This window comes from Prosopis cineraria, unplaced genomic scaffold (assembly GCF_029017545.1).
Source record: "Prosopis cineraria cultivar Desert tree isolate PC_DT_omini unplaced genomic scaffold, ASM2901754v1 PC10, whole genome shotgun sequence".
Taxonomy (NCBI): Eukaryota; Viridiplantae; Streptophyta; class Magnoliopsida; order Fabales; family Fabaceae; genus Prosopis; species Prosopis cineraria.
In genome coordinates, this window is record NW_026555341.1 from 5733350 (window position 1) to 5753746 (window position 20397).

The 20397-nt window shown below is 35.4% G+C and overlaps 4 protein-coding genes and 1 non-coding gene across 7 annotated transcripts; 3 read left to right on the forward strand and 2 right to left on the reverse strand.

The window, feature by feature from the left end:
• Window positions 1–1769: 1769 nt before the first annotated feature.
• Window positions 1770–5743, forward strand: LOC129321201 (UDP-N-acetylmuramoyl-L-alanyl-D-glutamate--2,6-diaminopimelate ligase MurE homolog, chloroplastic). Its single transcript, XM_054966886.1, has 5 exons — window positions 1770–3757; window positions 4343–4459; window positions 4831–5006; window positions 5130–5275; window positions 5459–5743. Exons 1-5 carry the CDS (start codon window positions 1888–1890, stop codon window positions 5475–5477), a joined length of 2328 nt encoding a protein of 775 aa, XP_054822861.1. The 5' UTR covers window positions 1770–1887; the 3' UTR covers window positions 5478–5743.
• A 1042-nt stretch (window positions 5744–6785) lies between these two features.
• On the reverse strand, window positions 6786–9676 carry LOC129321592 (uncharacterized). Its single transcript, XM_054967426.1, has one exon. The coding sequence runs from the start codon at window positions 9327–9329 to the stop codon at window positions 7050–7052; it is 2280 nt and encodes a 759-aa protein (XP_054823401.1). The 5' UTR covers window positions 9330–9676; the 3' UTR covers window positions 6786–7049.
• A 282-nt stretch (window positions 9677–9958) lies between these two features.
• On the forward strand, window positions 9959–12507 carry LOC129321319 (uncharacterized). Of its 3 annotated transcripts, none has more exons than XR_008595976.1 (4): window positions 9959–10181; window positions 11470–11590; window positions 11791–11855; window positions 12089–12507. XR_008595976.1 is itself a non-coding variant. In XM_054967054.1 (4 exons), exons 1-4 carry the CDS (start codon window positions 11019–11021, stop codon window positions 12242–12244), a joined length of 447 nt encoding a protein of 148 aa, XP_054823029.1. In that variant the 5' UTR covers window positions 10924–11018; the 3' UTR covers window positions 12245–12507. The 3 variants fall into 3 exon arrangements, 2 of the variants coding, with proteins under 2 accessions (XP_054823029.1, XP_054823028.1); XM_054967054.1 differs by lacking the exon at window positions 9959–10181 and adding an exon at window positions 10924–11129 and having other exon boundaries at window positions 12095–12507; XM_054967053.1 differs by lacking the exon at window positions 9959–10181 and adding an exon at window positions 10926–11129.
• Window positions 12508–15427: 2920 nt separating this feature from the next.
• On the reverse strand, window positions 15428–18881 carry LOC129322927 (uncharacterized). Its single transcript, XM_054969397.1, has 5 exons — window positions 18472–18881; window positions 17953–18030; window positions 17775–17859; window positions 16840–16928; window positions 15428–15957 (listed from the first exon to the last, which is right to left on the reverse strand). The coding sequence occupies exons 1-5, from the start codon at window positions 18769–18771 to the stop codon at window positions 15814–15816; spliced, it is 696 nt and encodes a 231-aa protein (XP_054825372.1). The 5' UTR covers window positions 18772–18881; the 3' UTR covers window positions 15428–15813.
• Window positions 18882–18932: 51 nt separating this feature from the next.
• TRNAE-UUC (transfer RNA glutamic acid (anticodon UUC)) lies at window positions 18933–19004 on the forward strand. The gene has a single exon. It is a non-coding gene; the product is annotated as a tRNA-Glu (tRNA).
• Window positions 19005–20397: the final 1393 nt, after the last annotated feature.

Genomic DNA, 20397 nt, shown 5'->3' on the forward strand with positions numbered 1-20397 from the left:
TAAACAGATAGATATAAGAATAAATTATATTAATATAATTAATATATTATAAAGAAATATATTGCCATGTTTATTCCATGTCATTAAAATTATCAATATAAAGAAACTTTAACTTTAAATAAGAATTGCAAGTATTGAAATTATAATTGATATAATTAATATGAGTATACATTATATTAATATAATTAATATATTTAAAATAAAAAATAATATATATAATATTCGGGACGGGATGAGACATCCCGATGATAATTCCGTGTCCCGTCCTTTCTTGAATCCTTTTCCTATCTTGTCTTGATTATTTTTGAATTGAGACAAGATCCATCTCAATATAATTAGGATAATACCGAATTAATTAAAACAGTTCAAATTAAACACCCCTGCCCAAGACAAAGCCGAGCTAGGTCCAGGCGGACAAAGGCTGTGGTGGTGGGTGAAGTTTTGGTAGGATTTGAAGGTGGTGTTAATATTGGTTCGAAAATGTTGCATACCAAATACAGAGAAAGAGATGGTGGAGGGTGAAGGATAAAAATATTTGTTTACTTTAAAATTTATTAAATTACAAGTCTTTAGTCTTTAGGATTTAAAAATAATTAACATATGTTGCGGGACTTCACCGTCACTTATATATTTTATAAGAATTTTTTTTTGTCATTCTCCCTATATTTTAATATCCTAGACCGCTGGCTTATAACTAAAATGATGAAATTGATTGCATATCATTTTTTAAGTCCTCACATCATTTTTCAGCACGACTGCACTTCATATTTTAATCACTTAGTCTTTTTTTAAAAACATATTTCAACAAGGTTTCAATATTATAAAAAAATTAAGTGCTTTTCGAGTACCATTTCCCTTTGGCTAAACAACAAGATTATGAATTTCTGCCATTATAATCGTTAGCTCTCTTATTTAGTTGATTACACCTTCATTTCTTTGGATGATTCAGGGTCGGCATTTTTGAACATTTATTGTTTTATTATAATATTTTGAGTGAATAAAAATGTGTTTGATTGGAGGAAAGAAAAAAGAAAAGAAAAATGTCTCCTTTTCTGATTTGGTTAAAAAATTTTAGATGAAAAGGGAAGAAAGGAAAAATTTCCACTCTCTTTCTTTTTATCCCCTCCAAATTAAGTTTTTTGGAAGGGCCTAAATTTTTGAATTAATTTACCCTCATAATTTTTATTATATTTCATTATTGCCCATTTTTTAAAATAAATGAATTGGATCGATTTCACTCTCCAGCCCCTCGTCGATGCCTGTCGCTCTCACTGTGCCTTAGGACTCGTACTTTTTCTCTTTGTTGCTCCCTCCATTTGATTCCCACTGGTATTGATCTTCTGTTTTGATTCTTGTGCGAAATTTTTCGTGAATTGAAAATGATTTTCTAGGCTAAATTGCTTTATAAACTTGTTAAGATTCTTTATCAAAAAAGTTAACTTCTTGCCTTGTATTATACGTAGACCATTATTGTCATACTGTAGTTCCACTTGAAGTTGTTTAGCTTGGCCAATTAAATATTAACTTTTTTGAGGGATGAGGTTTAATAAAAAAAAATTAATAGACTCAAAGTGGGTTAAAAAAACTACGATTATGAAATTGATTTATATGATAAAAAACAAAAACAAAATAAAATTTAATATGTAAGAATATAATAATAAATTAATTATTATTATTTTTTTTCTCTTTTTAACTAAACAAAATATTATTTAAAGTTCCTTCCCTTCCGCGTAGTAAAAGCGAACAAGGCAACATAAAGCTCCTCCCTGTCTTGGAAGCAAATACAGCCTAAAAGTAGCAGTAACATTGATATCTATTTTCCGCCTGCTCAGCTAAAACCCCACTCAATTCTTTCCCGGTCACTGCATCACTGAGCTGCAACTCAGTATGGCTTTGGCATTCCTTTCTCTTCCATTCCTTCTTTCTCCTAAATTTAACTTCGTCGCTGTAAATTCTCGACACGTTCCCTTCAGACCGTTGCTTCATTATCATTCTCCTCCATTTCGAACTCTGGGGGCTCCTTCGGCTATAGGCCCGGACGGTAAGTACTATCCCAACCCCGCAGACGATGACCCACCAGAAGCCCTGGAGGATTCTAGTCATGGGGTTTCCAAATTCCAGCAAATTGAGCGGCAGGCCGCCCGTGCTCGCGAGCTTCAAGAAGAAGATTTCAAAAAGAACCGGTCCACGTTCCTCGCTGCCATTGCGGATGTCGAAGATGCTCCAGACAATCCTGCTCTGGATTCTGAAGGTTACGGGGATGATTTGTTCAGTGAAATTGATAAAGCTATCGCGATGAAGCGTAAGGAGTTTGTAGAGCAGGGGCTCCTTGAACCGAATCCCAGGAAAAAGACGATGGTTTCTGATGAGGTTGTTGAAGAAGTTGATGAGCTGCAGCCCGAGGAGGTCGTTGATTTGGAGGAGATTGACGAACTCCGGGGGCTCAGAATTACTTCCGATGATTCGGATGCGGAGGACTCGGATAAATTCGGTGGTGCAGTGAATGAATTCGACCATAAAAGTCAGAATTCGTCTTTAAATTCTTCGTTTGATTTAGATTTTGACAGCTATGGAAAAAGTAAGGCTAGAATTGTGGAACCCAAATTTAAAATTACTTTGGCTGAGCTTTTGGATGAGAGTAAGGTCGTGCCTGTATCGGTATACGGTAATTTGGAAATTGAGATTACCGGCATTCAGCATGATTCAAGGCTAGTTAGCCCAGGTAACCTGTTTATATGCTGTGTTGGGCAAAAAACTGATGGATATACGTACTTAACTGAGGCAGACAAGAGAGGAGCAGTTGCTGTGGTGGCGAGTGAAGAGATAGACATAGAAGAGACCTTGGGTTGCAAGGCACTGGTGATTGTGGAAGATACTAGTGCGATTCTCCCTGCATTAGCTGCATCCTTTTACAAGTATCCTTCAAGAAACATGGCAGTAATCGGGATAACTGGGACATATGGTAAAACAACCAGTGCACATTTGATAAAAAGTATGTATGAAGCAATGGGACTGCGAACAGGAATGTTGAGCTCAGTTGCTCATTACGTGCATGGGGATAATAAATTGGAGTCGGTGAACATAATACCAGATGCTGTTTTGGTTCAAAGCTTGATGGCAAAGATGCTTCACAATGGAACTGAAGCACTAGTCATGGAGACTTCTTCTCAAGGACTAGCTTTAGGAAAGTTCACCGAGGTTGATTTTGATATTGCAGTTTTTATGAATTTGGCAGGGGATAATGTGGGTCTCCATGGGTCTGAGGAGGCATACAGAGATGCAACAGCTAAACTATTTTCAAAAATGGTGGACCCTGAACGGAACAGAAAAGTTGTCAACATTGATGATTCGAATGCAACTTTCTTTGTTTCTCAAGGGAACCCCGAAGTCCCAGTTGTGACATTTGCACTGGAGAATAAGAATGCAGATGTTCATCCCTTGAAGTTTGAGCTCTCTCTGTTTGAGACGCAGGTCTTGGTTAATACTCCCAGTGGCATACTGGAAATTTCATCAGGTTTACTTGGAAGACATAATATTTACAACATTCTTGCTGCCGTGGCAGTTGGCATTGCTGTTGGGGCACCTTTAGAGGACATTGTCAGAGGGATTGAAGAAGTTGATGCAGTTCCTGGTAGGTGTGAGTTAATTGATGAGGAACAAGCATTTGGGGTAATAGTGGACTGTGCTCAGACTCCTGATGCCTTGTCTAGATTGCTTGATTTTGTGAGAGAGCTTGGACCTCGGAGGATTATAACTGGTACGTTTGTGTTTCCCTTAAATAATTGCTGTAGATAAATTTCCTTTTCAACTTTATTTAAATAAGAACAGATCAAAATGAAACACCGTTTTTGAAATTGCAGCATGGTTATTTTTCTCTCTGTGCACGGTATTCAAATTCTTCTCAACCGTTGAGACTTGGAAAATCTTAAGCTGAGATTGACTGCTGTTATCTGAAAATTCCATTTTATTATCTAGGGTGCCCAATAAATGCACTTGCCAAAGCTTAAAATGGTATATTATTTGACTGAAATTATCTTGTGCCTATCATGATTTTTTTCCCCTAATTTAAATAAGATGAGATTAAAACGAAATATCATTTGATGAAATACTGGCATGGTTATTTTCTCTCTGTGTGTGGTGTTGAGATTCTTCTCACTGTTTGAGACTGGAAATTTCTTGGCTGAGGTTGACTTATCTCAAAATTTCATTCAGTCAAGGTACCTACTCAATGCTCATGCTGCACATTTTATTAATGCATACGCCCAAAGCTTACGTGAATTTATTTTTGGATTAAAATTATCTTTTCTTGTTTTACCTATCTCTTTTTGTTCTCTCTTTGTAGTGTTTGGTTGCTGTGGCGAGAGCGAAAGAGGGAAAAGACCCATGATGACCAAGATAGCAACAGATAAAAGCGATGTGACCATCTTGACATCTGACAATCCAAAGGATGAAGATCCATGTATGCATTTTGACTATTGTTTATAGCATCGGATGCAATGCATGATTTCACTAACATTAGAGACTGAGGTTAACTTTCATTTCTTCTGAATTCTTGATCCTGGTATATTCTAAAATATGTGCCAGGGTCTAAATACAAATCGAATGCATTCTCTTGATACATTAGCCGCATCATTTTTACCATTTTATATACCATATATAGAAGATGTTGAATAATCATCCCTCTGAATAGTTGACATCTTCATTCAGTCTTGTTTATCTTTTCAAGAATTATGGTGCATGTTTATACCATAATTAGAAACGATGATACTTAGTAGCGGGAATTGCCTGAGAAGCCTAACTTACAGACATGACTATCTACTTTAAATGCAGTGGATATTTTGGATGATATGTTGGCTGGGGTAGGATGGACGATGCAGGAGTACCTGAAATACGGGGAAAATGACTACTACCCGCCTCTTCCAAACGGTCATAGGCTTTTTCTGCATGACATTAGACGGGTGGCTGTACGAGCTGCGGTTGCAATGGGAGAGGAGGGTGATGTGGTTGTAAGTTCTTCAAGCTCTCTGGAAATGAGTTCACTTATTTCATTCTTTAGCATACTAATGCGCTAAATAAATATGGATTGTGATTTGAGAAATGAGGAATATCCCTTTATATGCATGATGCAGGTTGTTGCTGGAAAGGGCCACGAAACACACCAAATAGAAGGTAACAAGACAGAATTCTTTGATGATCGAGAAGAGTGTCGGGAGGCATTACAGTATGTTGATGAGCTTCACCAAGCTGGAATTGATACGAGTGAATTCCCTTGGAGGTAACGTCACATGTTTCTATTTGTATACTTTTGACTTGGAAAGCTTAGTTTCATCCTAACGACTGAAAATAGGCAGGAAAAGAATAAAGGAACCAGAATTCTTATATGTAGCATACATAACGCTTTTTTGAACGTCTGGCTTGGTGTCTAAGTTTACTTTGATTTGCTTGCATTTTATTTTAGGCTACCGGAGAGCCACTGATACTGCAGTGATGGGTTATGATATGAGTATCGCATTCTCTTCATCTCACGGTGGACGGACTGTGGGACCGAAAATTAGGAGTTTGACGGACTGTTACTCAATCTAACCTTTCTTCGGTGTAGTCATGTGCTTTGTCAATAGCTGCGGCTCTGTATTTTCTTCAGGAGACAGTTGATACACAAAATAGAATTAAATGGACATAATTTTGTAGATGAAAAATATCTCTTATATTTATGAATGGAAGAAAAAAAATTACTTTGAAATAATGATGATAAGAATGTAGTAGGTTATGTGTATGACCGAATGATTTGCCTTCCCCCACACTGGGGCAAAAAAAAAAAAACCCTTTCAAACATAATAAAAAAGGATTATTTTTGAAACTTTATATTCAAACGCCGCTTATCTATTTTTGGAAGAGGGACCCTCACTAGCAGCAATGCGTAAAAGAGACTAATTGAAATTAAAAGAGATCCATGCAGTGAATTATGCTTAGAGAACGATAGGGTGAGAAACATCTTCCTTGATGAGGTTAATGTTAACGGGAAAAAATGGATAAAAGATTTAAACCTTGAATGTGATCGTTAAGTGAATATTTTTTGTTCGAGAGGGTATTTAACTTGAGCTATTTGCAATTTCTCCCAAGATTGATGAGCAATTAATCCGTCGCTAAGGGTAAATTTAATGACTCGGTGCTACTTGCAATTCTTTTCTTTCAATTTTTTTTTGGTAGAATTTTTTCTTTTAATTTTTGGCGAATATGTAATCAACACAACTACCCTGCACAAGAAAACAGAAGGACAACTTAGGAAATTCAAGAACCAAAACAATCAGAAATATGTATATAACCTTCGATTTTTATTGTAAAATACTTTTAATCATTTCATGCATAGCAAAAAAGTTAATTTTTTTAAATTATAAAAAAATAAAATGCACTTTCATTTTTATTTTTAATTTTAAATCATGATAAAACTACATTAAATACATTCATGTTAATTAAGAAAGGATAAAAATAAAAAAAATAATTATTATAAGTTCCCCCACATCTTGAATTAAAAATTGCTTTTAAAATATGTCATATTAAGATTGGAGGGAGTATGTGCGTATATAATCGTAAACTAGAGTTGTCACAACAACATGAGTGTCTTGCTATGTATTTAGGGGATGAATGTTTCGTTTAAACCCCGTTTTATTTTGCTAAACTTCTTCCAAGCCTAGCTTGCCTCTTGTTATTTCACGAAGAGTTGTCACAACAGAGACCTCTCCAGATTTTTGTAATCTCGGATTCTCAAGACTTGATAACATACAAGACATTTGAACTTCTGAATTTTCTGAAAACGTAATCTTATGCGTAATATTCAGATAACATACCTCTGCAATTGTTATGTGTGAGCTCTCATGTTTATGGAGGATCAAATAGCATTCTCTGCCATAAAGGTTACGTGAAAGCAGTAATGTAATGCTACGTACCTATTCCAGACAATTAACACTCAAACAGGAATTATGTTACTGCGCAACGTGCCTTCCATTTTCTTTCACTCTTTGATCATGCCACTACCAGCTCGTCCTTGGTGACTAGCTCGGGCCCACGATGATCTGGTGTAACGACAAGTCACTTGATTGAGAAGTTGTCTCAGTGTTATTCTCCGGTGAAGATGGAGAGAAGGAGAAGGCACTGTTCTGCTTATGCATTAATCGCCAATCATCAATCGTGATCGCACAACCCTGATTCAGATTAGGAAATGCTCTGTTGTCTAGCATTTCCATAATCTTCTTGGTCTTGCCGAAAATGTAACCGGCATGTCTCACACTATCCTCCCTCTCTTCAATCGCGCTTTTCACACACTTGGCCGATAGAACGTGAGGCAAGTTAACGAGACATGAACCCAATATATCAACAATCACCAAAGTCAGTTCTTCAAATAGTGTCTCGCTTGTAAGTTCATTTTTGCTTTTACAATTTAAAAGAACAGTGTTGCTTATTCTGTACATGGAGTTTGCTGCCAATACTTTGAGGGGCCATGTTGAGGGTCTTGCCCTCAAGCATACGTTTATGTTTTTCATCTTGAATTTCTCGTACCTGGCTTTAGCAGCATCAGCTAATCTTTGGAGCGTCTCTTCAGGGCTTTTCTCTGCTAGTTTATTGAGATCCAAACCAAACCACTTACGATAGAGGTCAATCCCAAGCCACACAATTTGTGCTGCATTCCTTATTCTTATCAAATGTCCTTCTTTGTCCAGAGTATTCTCCACGAGCTCTACATAGTGAAGTCCTTCGTGAACAGTATCGAGCAACTGTTTGACTGAATCCCTGGTGATGTTTGGAAGTGCAACTGCAATAGCAGTAAGTGTCACCAAAGGTAGGGACCAACTGTTTGGAGGCTCTTCAGGATGTAAAGAAGGGACTTCATCACTGTCAAAAGCTCCCACTCCTTTAAAGCCTTGTGAAACAGATGACTTCTCTAATAACTGAATGAGGTGTTTAGGTTTTCTCTTTTCTCCTACCTTAATCCAGTGATTGGTGGCATCATGATTTTCTTTCAACATCACCTCCACTAGTTCTTCCTCCCCTTCAAGATGCAGAACAAAACGTCTAAGATCTGGCCTTGACCCTGGTTGTGACTCAGTTCCCGAGCTAATGCTTGATACAGTGTCGTTAAACCTGGATTTCCATATCTTGCAGTGATGGCAACACGCCAAGATGGAGCTCACAAAGAAAATTGAAATGATTCGGGTCACTTTGCTGATCAGCACGATTCCCATCTGCATACGGATGCACAAGTTCAAAGACAAAACTTTAGCATCATGGGCTAATTTCCTGCGGTGCCGATCACGGATTCGTAGATTCGAAGGGCACTCTTTCATTTCCAGAAAGCTCTCTATCCAGTACCGTTCCACTCTGAATTCCTTCTTCTCGTGGCTGCTTTTGTTCCTTACATTAGGGCAGCAGAATCTTACAGCAATGAACCATCTCAGTGCTGGAGCAATAGTACCCAATCCTACAGCGGCGTTCTGAATCACAAGGATTAAGATGGTTGACCATTTATAGTCAGACTCACCTTTACAAAATCTGAAACTCCAAGGCGTAAGGTAGGATCGGAGCATAGCCTCTGCTAGTATTAAAGCGCTTAGAAGACAGAAAGCACCAGAAGCAATACATGTTGGTGATCTCCCCAACACAAACTGGGGACTACTCGTATGAGCCATCATCCAGTATTTCATAAGTTTATCTTTAATTATTTGCGTGATTGGCCCTTCTGTTTGGTCTATGCATTCCTTGAGTGCCATCTCATGCTTCTTACTGTATTTGAATTCCAAATATTGCTTGGTGGTTGGAACAGTCGAAGCAGAGGAAATCATGAGCAGGAGTAATATGAGCATGAGGAACATGAGTAAGATGTGTTCTCTCCAGAAAACATAGATAACACCAGTGCCTAATTGCATGCAGATATTAACAATTACTGTGAGAACAAGTATAGCCAAGGCCATAAGGTTTATGAACATTTCTTTGGTCTCCATGGCTCCAAGGGAAGGCATAGAGTTAGCCATGATGGTGCAGATCAAGGCACTGCTACTGAGTTTGGCAAGCTGATCGTGGTGGCGAGGCATGGAGGTGTTTAAATCCACCGATAATTTGACAGCTACGCCGATCAAGGTCAAGGAAGTTGCATTAAGAGAGAAATATTTGCAAGGGAACCAGAACTTGCGATGACAAATACCAAGTATAGTATCTGTGGCCATTCCGATGAGACAGGCTAGCGATGCTGCAGCTATGTATATGCCTACCCATGGAATTGGTTGGCTAAACTTTGTATCATCGAGAATTCCATCAACGTTGCACCCGATTCTCCCCATCTCTTCGTACTGATCCTTCTGGCCCAGTATGATACTTGCACTAGAGTACCGATATTTTCTACCCTAGTGCGAATAGTCAAAACCTGACACATTTAGAAATTTTGAGTTAAGATATTATGTATTTGTGTTAATCTTACCCGTTTTTTCTCTCCCTCCGTCGGTATAAAAGTGGAGTGGAGAGAAACAAAGTCCAAGATAATAGCAGGTTTAGTTGACCTCGAAGTCTTCAGTTTTCTTTTCAAATCTTCTTGCTCCTTCCCGAAGAATGGACAAGGAAGATATGCCGGCTTACGTACGTAATGACATGGTCAAAGAATCAATCGTGTGGCTTGTAATTTTCTTACCCAACCTTCGGCCAGACTAAATATGTTATGGAGAAGTTGAAATTTCTTCCTTGCTGCACGTTTCTCTGCATTAGCGCTACAGTGCCACCTGGAAAAGTAAACGCAACTAGTGAAACGCGACTCAAGCCTTTTCATCCAATATGTATGTAGTTTTCAAGGAGTTCAAGCCCACTATATATATATATATATATATTTAGTTTTGAAAGAGAAGTGTCTTGATCGGAAGAAAGTTCTATTCTTGGGGGTTAACACTTAACCGCACAGGAGTTTCTTTTTTCTTTTTTCTTGTTTTTTTTGGCCAGTAACCGCACAGGAGTTAGTAATGAAAGATTGGTCACAAGAAACCAAAAAAAAAGGGGGGGGGGGGGAGACCTTTTTGTGTTTGTGAGGAAGATTGCAAGTAAACGGTTTAGCCATGTTCCTTTGTCCTTGAGCCATCTTCCCCACCTCTCACTCCTCTGTCGGACCCATATCCTTATGTTCCCCTTCATCATTCGCCAATTGTCAGGTATTCACGCAACTCCACGGTTAAATGTTTCTCTACAGTCCCTGCAATCCCAGTTGATTATTGAACTTGCAATTAATTGAAGCAACTCAGAAATCAGTTCTCTCTTCTGTTTTTTACACCCATTTCATCTTAGGCTCGCAGATAGGTCCCCTTGTTATGTCGTTGGACTTGGACCTTTCATTCATATGGGTGTCTCTGCAACTCAAACAAGAGTTTATACTTCATATGTAGTCTTCCTGCACGAACGAACGTAACTACACGACACTGTGATCTCTTCATGTTTCATCTGAAGCAGAGCGGATGGGCCAGTGCCAGCACTTATATCAACATCTCCAACAAGGAAAAAACATGATAATTATAAATATATTACAAAAACTAGCATGTTGGGTTCCCCTATTCGCCATCCCATCTCGTGAAAAAGCTTTGTCCATCAAATTGAAGCCATCAAAATACCAAGTAAATGCAGACATATTCCTACAGCAATTTTGGGGAATCAATTTACTCTACCAAATGTCTCTTTTGGCTGAACTGCTTGATTCACTAGCTACTAGTTCTATGATGGAACCTTTCTTGGCCATAGGAGGATCCCCAGTGATTAAAACGAGGGACAAGGGAGACAATTATGGGCCCTCCATATTCCCATTTTCGTTTTCAAGGTTCATCGTCCAAACAATTGCATGTTCTCTTAAAGAACGTCCCTCTTCCCATATAAAACGCATTTAATACGTTTCCTGTTCTCTCGTTACATATACGTGAGCTCCTAGGCCCTAGACCTACACTCTCGAATTCAGACCTCGCTCCTATAGGCCATAGTTCTATTCATATATCAATCTGATTATGTCTTCTCTTCCTCTTCTGCTCCTCCTCCTCTGTCTTTCTTTGCATGCATGCACTTTCCATCCTCTCATTCTTTCTCAGATACAGACTGCAAAATGCCATTCTTATAAGGTTCGTTTTCCAATACCGATTCATCAATATGTATATACAGAGATGGGAGCAAATCATCTAAAGTTGAGATCCATAAGTTTTCGTAAAGTTTTCTTTTTTGATATTTTCTCCATTCAATTACTTTTTTATGAAACACAAAATCTTCTCCCTTTTCTAAAAAAGATAAGCTTCATGAAATTCACAAATTCTCAATTTAAGGAGATTAATTCCCATGTATATACAGTCCGTACTTCTCTTTTCAAAAGCAATAACAACTGGGGAAGTTTGATGTGTGTGTCTACATACATGTATGTGAAACATTTGGAGTTGACAAGTGGCCAAAATTTTGGATTATCTGCAGGATTTGGACACGGTTTTAGTACTAGATAAATGTATAGCTGCATCAAAGCAAGGACCTTGCACCTTAGAGGAGAATAAAGTGCAGCAAGGGAAAGTGGCGCATGATGAAACAGTGGGGACTGGTAAGACCAGTGCCCTCAGAATTTTCGTGCCTCTTGTTGTCTATTATTTCGTGTCCGCCTATAAGATGTATGGCTTTCTATTTTTAGGGATCGTTCTTGTATTATGGTGCATCACACATTCACACCTCAAGGACTAGAGGGCGGCCTGTCAAGTATTCTAAAAATATTCATCTGTTTGTAACTTTATTCTGAAATTTCAGGACTTTCCAATCGGCATTCAGGAGCTACCACATCTTTACAGACGGACTCGCCGTCCTTGCTTCTAGTATGTAACTCTGTTCATAATCATACCACAGTATTTAAGGTCATCAGAAAAAGTCTCTTCTTTAGAATTTTTTTTTTTTGGTTTATCTGCATAGCTAGCGGTCTGTAATTAATATACATAGAGCAGATGAAACTATCATGATATGTGATATGGCCAGACTAGTATTGTGAAACATGTTGGTCTGCTGAAAAAATGGCATTACAAAGATATAACGTGAAGCATATGGTTGGTAGGGGCAGAGGAGGCACACCAGATCAATGCTGGGACCTGCACAGCACCATGTGACAGAAACAGTGAATCCAAGCTCAGGTGACACAATGGAGGACATGGTAGAGATGGATTATGCTCAACCACACCGAAAACCGCCCATCCACAATGAAAAGCCCTAGCTGCTTAATTGCTGATAATGTCCATATCCATGTGCTTAATTGCTGATAATAAATTAATTTTTTTTTCAAGTCAAAAAGTGAGACTACTACTTTTTAGTTTGTCAAATCTGTAAGCTGGGATGTAAGATTCCAGTGACATGCTATTTCCTGGGAAAGTGTCAAAGGATCCTGTTTCCGTATCCCCTAAAATATTTGAATTGAGTGAAGAACAATCTAAAAAATCTGATGAATAATGTAGTTTCAGCTTTCTCTGGTTTGAGGTAAGTGAAGAAGAATCTAAAAAATCTGATGAATAATGCAGTTTCAGCTTTTCTGGTTTGAGGTTGTTCCTGGTTCCTGGATTTTATTTTGTGCGTGGGATCATAAATGGATATTGATTTTTATATTTGGGTGATAATAAATAGACGAAGGGCTGAGAGTTACTAGATCTAAAATATGGCATACCAACTTTTTTAGATTTGGATCTGGTGAGAAGTTTAAATTTATTTATTCAATGAGTGTTTTAAATATAATCATTGAATTTCATCAATATTTAAAAATTATCAAGATACATTTTTTTTAAAAAAAACACTTCTCATGTACTTTGTCCCTCTCTAAATTTAAAATTTAATACTTTTTATCATATGATAAAATCTCTTAACATTCATTCAATTAAATCAAATGATTTTTATTGTGTAACATTGGATACTCATTGAATTAGTGGATTTATGCCACTCATTAGATTCATTTTACATTATTTTGACAGGTGTTCTCTTTAGATGAGGATAGCATTTATTTATGAATAAATGAGCAAATTACTCTCATAATTTTAGGCCTATTGGTATTATTGACACTAAATTCATTTAATATGCAAATGTTCCCTTAACTTTGAAACTAGTACAATCTAGTCTGCCATTAATAAAAATTAATTTTAACTGTTAGTTGATCAAGAAATAATATAAAAGGATCTCAAAATTTTTTTTGTAATTTTTGATATTATTTTTTTATTAACTGACAATTAGAGTTAACTTTTAGTAATGACAAAGGCTAGATTATATTATTTTCAAAAGTTGAAGAAACATTTGTGCACTAAACAAATTTAAGGTCTATAATGCCGCTGAATTTAAAGTTTTGGAAAAAAATTTGCTCGTTTACTTTTACTTTATTAAGTTGTTTAATAATAGTAAGCATCATGTGCAAAAATTGGACAACTGGGGTGCTCAAACACTGCAGATGAAATTTAATGATACAGAAAAGGAGAGGAACAGGTATTTCTGGTCCCATTTGCCATTATAGTATACTTCAATTTAGAATAATGCCACAAATGTTAATTGTGTAAGAAATTGATAACTAAAAACAAGAAAAAGAAGTATACGAGACCGCTTAAAATTAAAGTTAAATGACGGTATCATGTCTTCCGAAGATCAAAATAATGTTAATACTAACTAAAATTAACATGACTTAAAGATATAATGCTGCCTTACCCACAAACTCTGTATGGTAAACTCTAACACAAGAAAAATAGTATCTATTTATTGCTATTTTTGAACCGTCCCCCAAATTATCTGTTGCAAAATATCTGTTGGACGGGGAGGTGTAGTAGAAGATTAAAATTTTAAATTTTCTATCCTAATATGGACCGAATGAAGTTGTTTAAGTTAAGGTGAAAAGAACATTTACCTTTTTTTCATGCTTCACGTGCATTCTCTTCAAGAGTTAACAACGTAAATCTACTCCTTCTACCAGTATCCACACGAACAGCTCTCTAACTCGAATAGCGTGCTAGTGCTTCCAATATTCATTTTTCTTTAAATGTTGGTTTTCCTTTCTCTAGATTGTTTCGTGGCTTTCAAAATATTTGGTCGTCGAAAGTTTTCTAACTCTCTCATTTTGCACGTCCCCTTGTATCTATTATATATAAATTAGTATTTTTGCCTTCCTTTTGAAGAACTAACCAAAAATTAGATTAAATTTATCTCATAAATAAAATTTATAATATCATATCTAACTTAAATTTATCTTATAATTCAAACTATAAAACTAATATGATATTATTTCATATCATGTTAGTTATTAAATTTAATTTATGATATAAAATTAAATTCAAAACTAACACAATATAATATAATGTAATGTAATATATATATATACACACACACACACACACATATATTTCAAATATATATATATTATATTTAATTTTATATATCATATACATATTCATATATATATATATATATATATCACAAATACACACACACACAAAAATATATTTCAAATATATATATATATACAAAATTATATTTTAAATTTTATATTTCATATAAATATATATAAATATTTATCAAATAAATATTTAAATATATACAATTCATTCACCCTATATTACATTTATTGAATCTAGATATATTTCAAATTCAATGAACTTGGACATTATAATTCCAGCTGGCCTGTTCTTGTGGGTAGCCCTATAGGCCCATATAAAATTGATAATAAGCTAATTACGTTATTAGCCCACAAGTCATAAGTGGCCTCTAGTAAAACATTACAATGATCTAATTCATATGAAGATCAATGATCCGATGTAACCTATCATGTAACCATATCACATTCATTTTTTCATGCGATATTCAATCAAATATGAAATATGAAATTGCCATTCTCCTTTACTTAACCATTACTTTCTTGATCTCTAGTGGACTGACTGTAGCAATGGAAAAACCCTTTTCATTACGGTACGGTCATATATTTTCTCAATCTTACTCATTGAGAAGCCCAGTAATATCTCTCACTTAATGTGAGGGACAAATTATATCTTGACCACTTGTATTTTTCTGCATGAATATCACTAAATTCAATCATAACCTTTATGATCACCCGATCAAAGGTAACTTTTGACTAAGTCAAAGTTCAGTGGTCATCATGCAGGAATTCATGATGATCTCAGGTCAAAGGATTTAGTGATGTGGTTATATATGAGATAAGTTTATAACTTGTACCATGCAGTTTTCTCATAACAATTTAGTCCAGCACCTTGTACTCTTTTAAGTGCCTATAACTTTGATTTAAATCTCTATAATTCATTAAAGTCATACTAATCTTATTTCATCTATGATTCCTCATAAATGACCGACCAGGGACATTTAGGATAATTATTACAGTTTGTACAAGAATATGGTCATCATAGTAAACATGCCATTGATATGATAACAAAAAAAATTTATTAAATAATAATGTGTACAGTACAATGATTGGCTCTAAGGCACAATTCCCAACAATATCAAACAACCATAATTAAATTCCAACAAGAAGTTAAATTTTGCCAATCATCCAATGATGTTAACAACACAACGAATACAAGTTAAAGTGTGAAGCAGCGATGCCACTAGCATTTCTAATCTCCAAAAAAAATTTAAGGATGAGAAAATTATAAATCCTGCTCTGAAAAGCATATCACATTTCTGTTGCGGATATCGCAACCCAAATCTCGTCATATCACCGATGGAGTTGTCAACAGCACTTCGCCTTCGAACCATCTTGCTGAAACATGCATATTTATGGTGTATTGCACTACATCATTTTGAACGAAATCAATTATCGCTACAACTGACAATGAATGGGTTGATAAATTTAATTAACTGAGATGTCCTGATCCCCAGCTTCAGATAAACCTCGCCACCACCCAACCAGAAAAAGCCTGGAGTCAGTTTAACAATGGCTTCATCCAAGATCACCTGAAAGAATTTATTTATTCAATCAATAAAGAAAAGTGTGGACGCCTCCCCATTTATAAACAAGACATCATGCTGCCAAATAAGAAAAGAAAATGTATTTATTTTTGCATCCAAAAGCAAGATACAGGAAAATTTTCAACTGTTTTTGGGTCCTTGAACCCACCTCCCTGGTTCAACTCATCAATGATGAGGAGTTGAATCCCCTTCTGCTGTTGGATTCGGTTCAAGTTCAGACATGAATGTTCAGAGTTGAAAAAAAGAAAAAAAGAAATAAAGAATTTCAACTTAGTAATATTCACATAGAAAATTAATTCCTCCCTGTACTTTTGCACAAGAAAGAGATTAAACAGAAATAAGACTCGCATAGATAATTAATATGGTGAGTGAGACACCATTTCCACTTCGAAAGATAACAAAAAATGATGCCCTGGTCGCTTTAGCCACAGAAGACAATTTGGAACTGTGGACCAGCCAAACAGCTGGAAAAAAGTCTTAAATGCTTCAAATCATACATAGATGTTGCTGTCATATATCCTACACAGGGGACATTATAAAAAATTAATGGATCCTCTGTCATACTTCTCAGCAACATTAGCTGTAAGCAAGTGCAGGGCAATGAAACATACATCGGACAGGAAAGACAGTACTGAATAGATGTCTGGAAAATTTTGTCAAAGGCACATGTGAAGAAGGACTATATCATCAAAGAGTGAAAAGCGAGAAATTCAAGAATTGCCGTTCTAGATTTTATCTTTCGTCAGTAACCCATCAAAGGTTCCGTCAATTGTCAATGCATACGCATAGATAAAATACGTGCAGCGAAAAGTAAAAATTTGGTTACAAAAAAGAAGCATTTAACTGCATGGATGAAGACTAATTTACCGGAATGTCTGTCTTCATGCCAATACAAGTGACTGCATTGTGCACAAAACCAGTTAAACCGGTTGATGTCTCTTCTGGTGCAAGCCTCACTGTGTAATTAATGATAACCATAGGAATACGTTACTTCTATAGGACACTACTACATGTCAAGTGAAAAAGAAGAAGGCAGAAAATATCAAAAGACTTCTCCGTAAATTATACATTTAAAAGCATTTAAGACAGGATGAGTAACAAGGAAAGATAGGTGCTTATAACTAGACGTGAAAATTAAGTGAACATTTAGAAACTAGTGAAAAGGTCATATGGAGAATATTCTTTTAGTTCAAAACAAAAGCAATACTCAAAATAAGAAAATATCAGCTAGACTAGACGTCAAACCCAGTTAATGTTCTAAAATTTCCATCATACATAAGCTAATTCGATTGTGATATAAATTTTTCATTACGTGGTCAAGAGATTACCTATCCCCATCTTATGTAGAAATAGAATAAGTCCTTTTTGTGCACAAAAATATCATGAAGTATTAGAGAAAACCATAATTTTTTTGGATAGAGCAGAGAAGATCCATGTTAAAAATGGGAACTTTTTTATTGACTTTACGACCACCCTACTTGGAAAATGTCATATGACAACAACTGATGCACACAATCCATGATCTCAATATAGATACTGAATTACTTTTTTTCTTGCCATTTTGGAAGTTGAACATATTGTTCTGTCTTTTCATGCTCCTTTCATGCCACAGTAAGATTTGCTAAGATTTCTTCCAAATAGGTTATTTCGTTCCAGTTATCCTTTCAAATCATAGGACTAATGCACAGGATGATGATTAACCAATTGTGGATCTAAACTTGAAGATGCAAACAAGTATGTTCACACAAATTATACGTATCTACTTTACTTGTGTGCGTAGGTTGTTACAGTGAACAACTTACAGTTAAATTTCTTTTTTGCTATTTTCCCATTGTTGAGCGAGTACAGAAAATTTTTAACAGCTTCAGCATTAAACCGAGCAGTGTACTGCAACGATTTGAAAGTTGCAACCCATAAGATTGATAAGATAGGTCAGAGAGTGAAAAATCAGAGAATTGGGGGAATGAAAAAACAGTATACCTGAACAATAAGAACATAGTACTTTGAATTGTTGCGATCTCTACAGTCTATAACGTCGGACTGGGCTTGAGTATTAACCTGAAAGGAATAACAACTATGAAACAGGCATTTCATAACTAAAGGGTGTTTAGCAAGTCTTAAGTTCTACTTATTAATGACATTGTTACTCATTGTCATGTATAACAGCCTATAACCTTCTAGTCCTCTGCCTCAGGAGTCAGGACCTAAACACACAAGACAGATGAGACTGCCACCTTTCAATGCTTATCTCATTTTAAACCAACTTTTAGTCCACTGGGTTTAGCGATTGACCAAGAGACTTAAGGACTTAAAGACTTAAAGAATGCTTACATATTCATTTACAAGTTATCCGCCAACATACTCCTCAATGTTTTGACTGTAGCATTGGCTCAAACTACATTACCATTTGAATCCTCCTCGAAAAGATACAAGATGCACATATTCAACCAAAAAAACTCGAAATGGGAAAAATGTAAATGGGATATTAATTTAATTTACCAAAACAATGCTTTTGCAAAGATGATCGATAGAAGCGGCGCCAAGGGCATCACGTCTGACTTCAAGAGGCCAATCGTAGAAATCGGAAGGAACCCACTTGAAGGAGAAGTCGTCAACACCGTTGGAGAGCAAAAGAGCGGATAGGCGAGCTTCAGTTTCAACTTCGGTGTCATTGGCGGGAAGGGCGTTTGGTTTTGACGATGAAATAGGGTGGTGTTGGGGCAGATAGGAAAGCTCTAGTTCTGCTATCCGATGCAAAAGTTGAATTTGAAGTCGCTCAAGCTCAGCCAGGGCTTCCATTTCAGAGAACACGCCAATCCAAACGTTTGTGATTGGCGGCGAGATCCGTTGGCAGAGAGTGATTCCTTGAAAGAACAGCGTTCTCGTCACGGCGGGATCGGGAAAATGCTGTCCAGATGACCACAGTTTTAGTAATGATTAGTGTAAGTCATATCGAAAGCTCCGTTGTCGTCCAGCGGTTAGGATGTCTGGCTTTCACCCAGGAGACCCGGGTTCGATTCCCGGCAACGGAACTGCGTTTTGCGCAGGGGAAAGTAAAATCAATTGAACTTATTTAATTTTTCAACAAATTCAAAAATAATTAAGTAATTAAATTTTAATGGTGGGGAAGATTAGCGGTTAACTTTAAAAAATTTGGGTTTTTTTTAACCAAAAATTTGGGTTGTATATAACAAATTGTAAAATTAAATTATAAGCATACTATTATAAAAATGAAGAGTAAATTGTTATGGATTAAATGAGTGTGCTAACTTATATATATGGTAAGGTTAAAATACATAAATTTTTTTTTAAATTGTAGTCATTACATACAATCATCTTTATCATTAAAAGTTTAAATCCCACGCTCTTGTCTTGTAGATTTTGACAATAAAGCCCTTACAATTAAAATGACAATTAAAGTTAACATTATTTATACAACATCAATCTAATCAAGAGCACTTGGTAAATGAAATAGAAGTTTGGGATTGCATTAATCTGTTTAAACTCAAAATATGCAACTTTCTTTTTTAACATCACCTTTTTCTTCATGTTTTAGATAGTGTTTGATTCAAAAAGAGAAAAGCGGAGGAAAATTTTTACTCCCTTCCACCTTACCAAACAAAAGAAGGGCCCACCCCTTATCTGAATAGGACAAGGCTCTTATTTGATAAGGTAGAGGGAGGGAATTTTTTCCCTTCCAAAACCTTCCCCTAAATTAAACATAATTTTTTCATAATAAAATCACTTGTGTTTTGAGAATAATATATTTCATGCAATTTTATGATATTTGTTTAAATTTTTAAAAATAAAAAAATGTTAAAAAATTAGATTCCTAACTATGGTAAAAAGTTATTTTAAATAATATTTTAAAATAATCTAATACAATAAAAAATATCATAAAAATATGGAGATACATAAAAATATTATAAAATTTAAAATAATTAAATAATAATTTTTTTATAAATAGAGATTCATGTACATATCACAAAATTTAAAAATAATTAAATATTAATATTTTCTATTATTGTTACCAAATATAAAAACAATATCTATTTTTTTATAAAATTTCTAAGTTATAAGTAACTTATTTTTTTATTTTAAACAAACAAGCGTTATTCTCTTTTCATGAAAACCAGACAACGGATTTCATTGTTGATGTTGTTTTATAATGGTGTAAGAGATAATTATATCCAGTGCACAAAATAATATTTTTTTCATGAAATAAACAATAAAATTGAAAAGAAAATATATCATACGACCAAAAAAATTCCCAGAAATATTTAAGCTACACTGCCTTCATCCTATGAATCGAAAATTTTTAAATAAATAATTAAGAAACTTTTTAAAGATAGTATTAATTAACTACTAATTGTTAAAAATATAATTTTATTACTAGTAATTATTAAACACTTTTCAGGCTGGTAC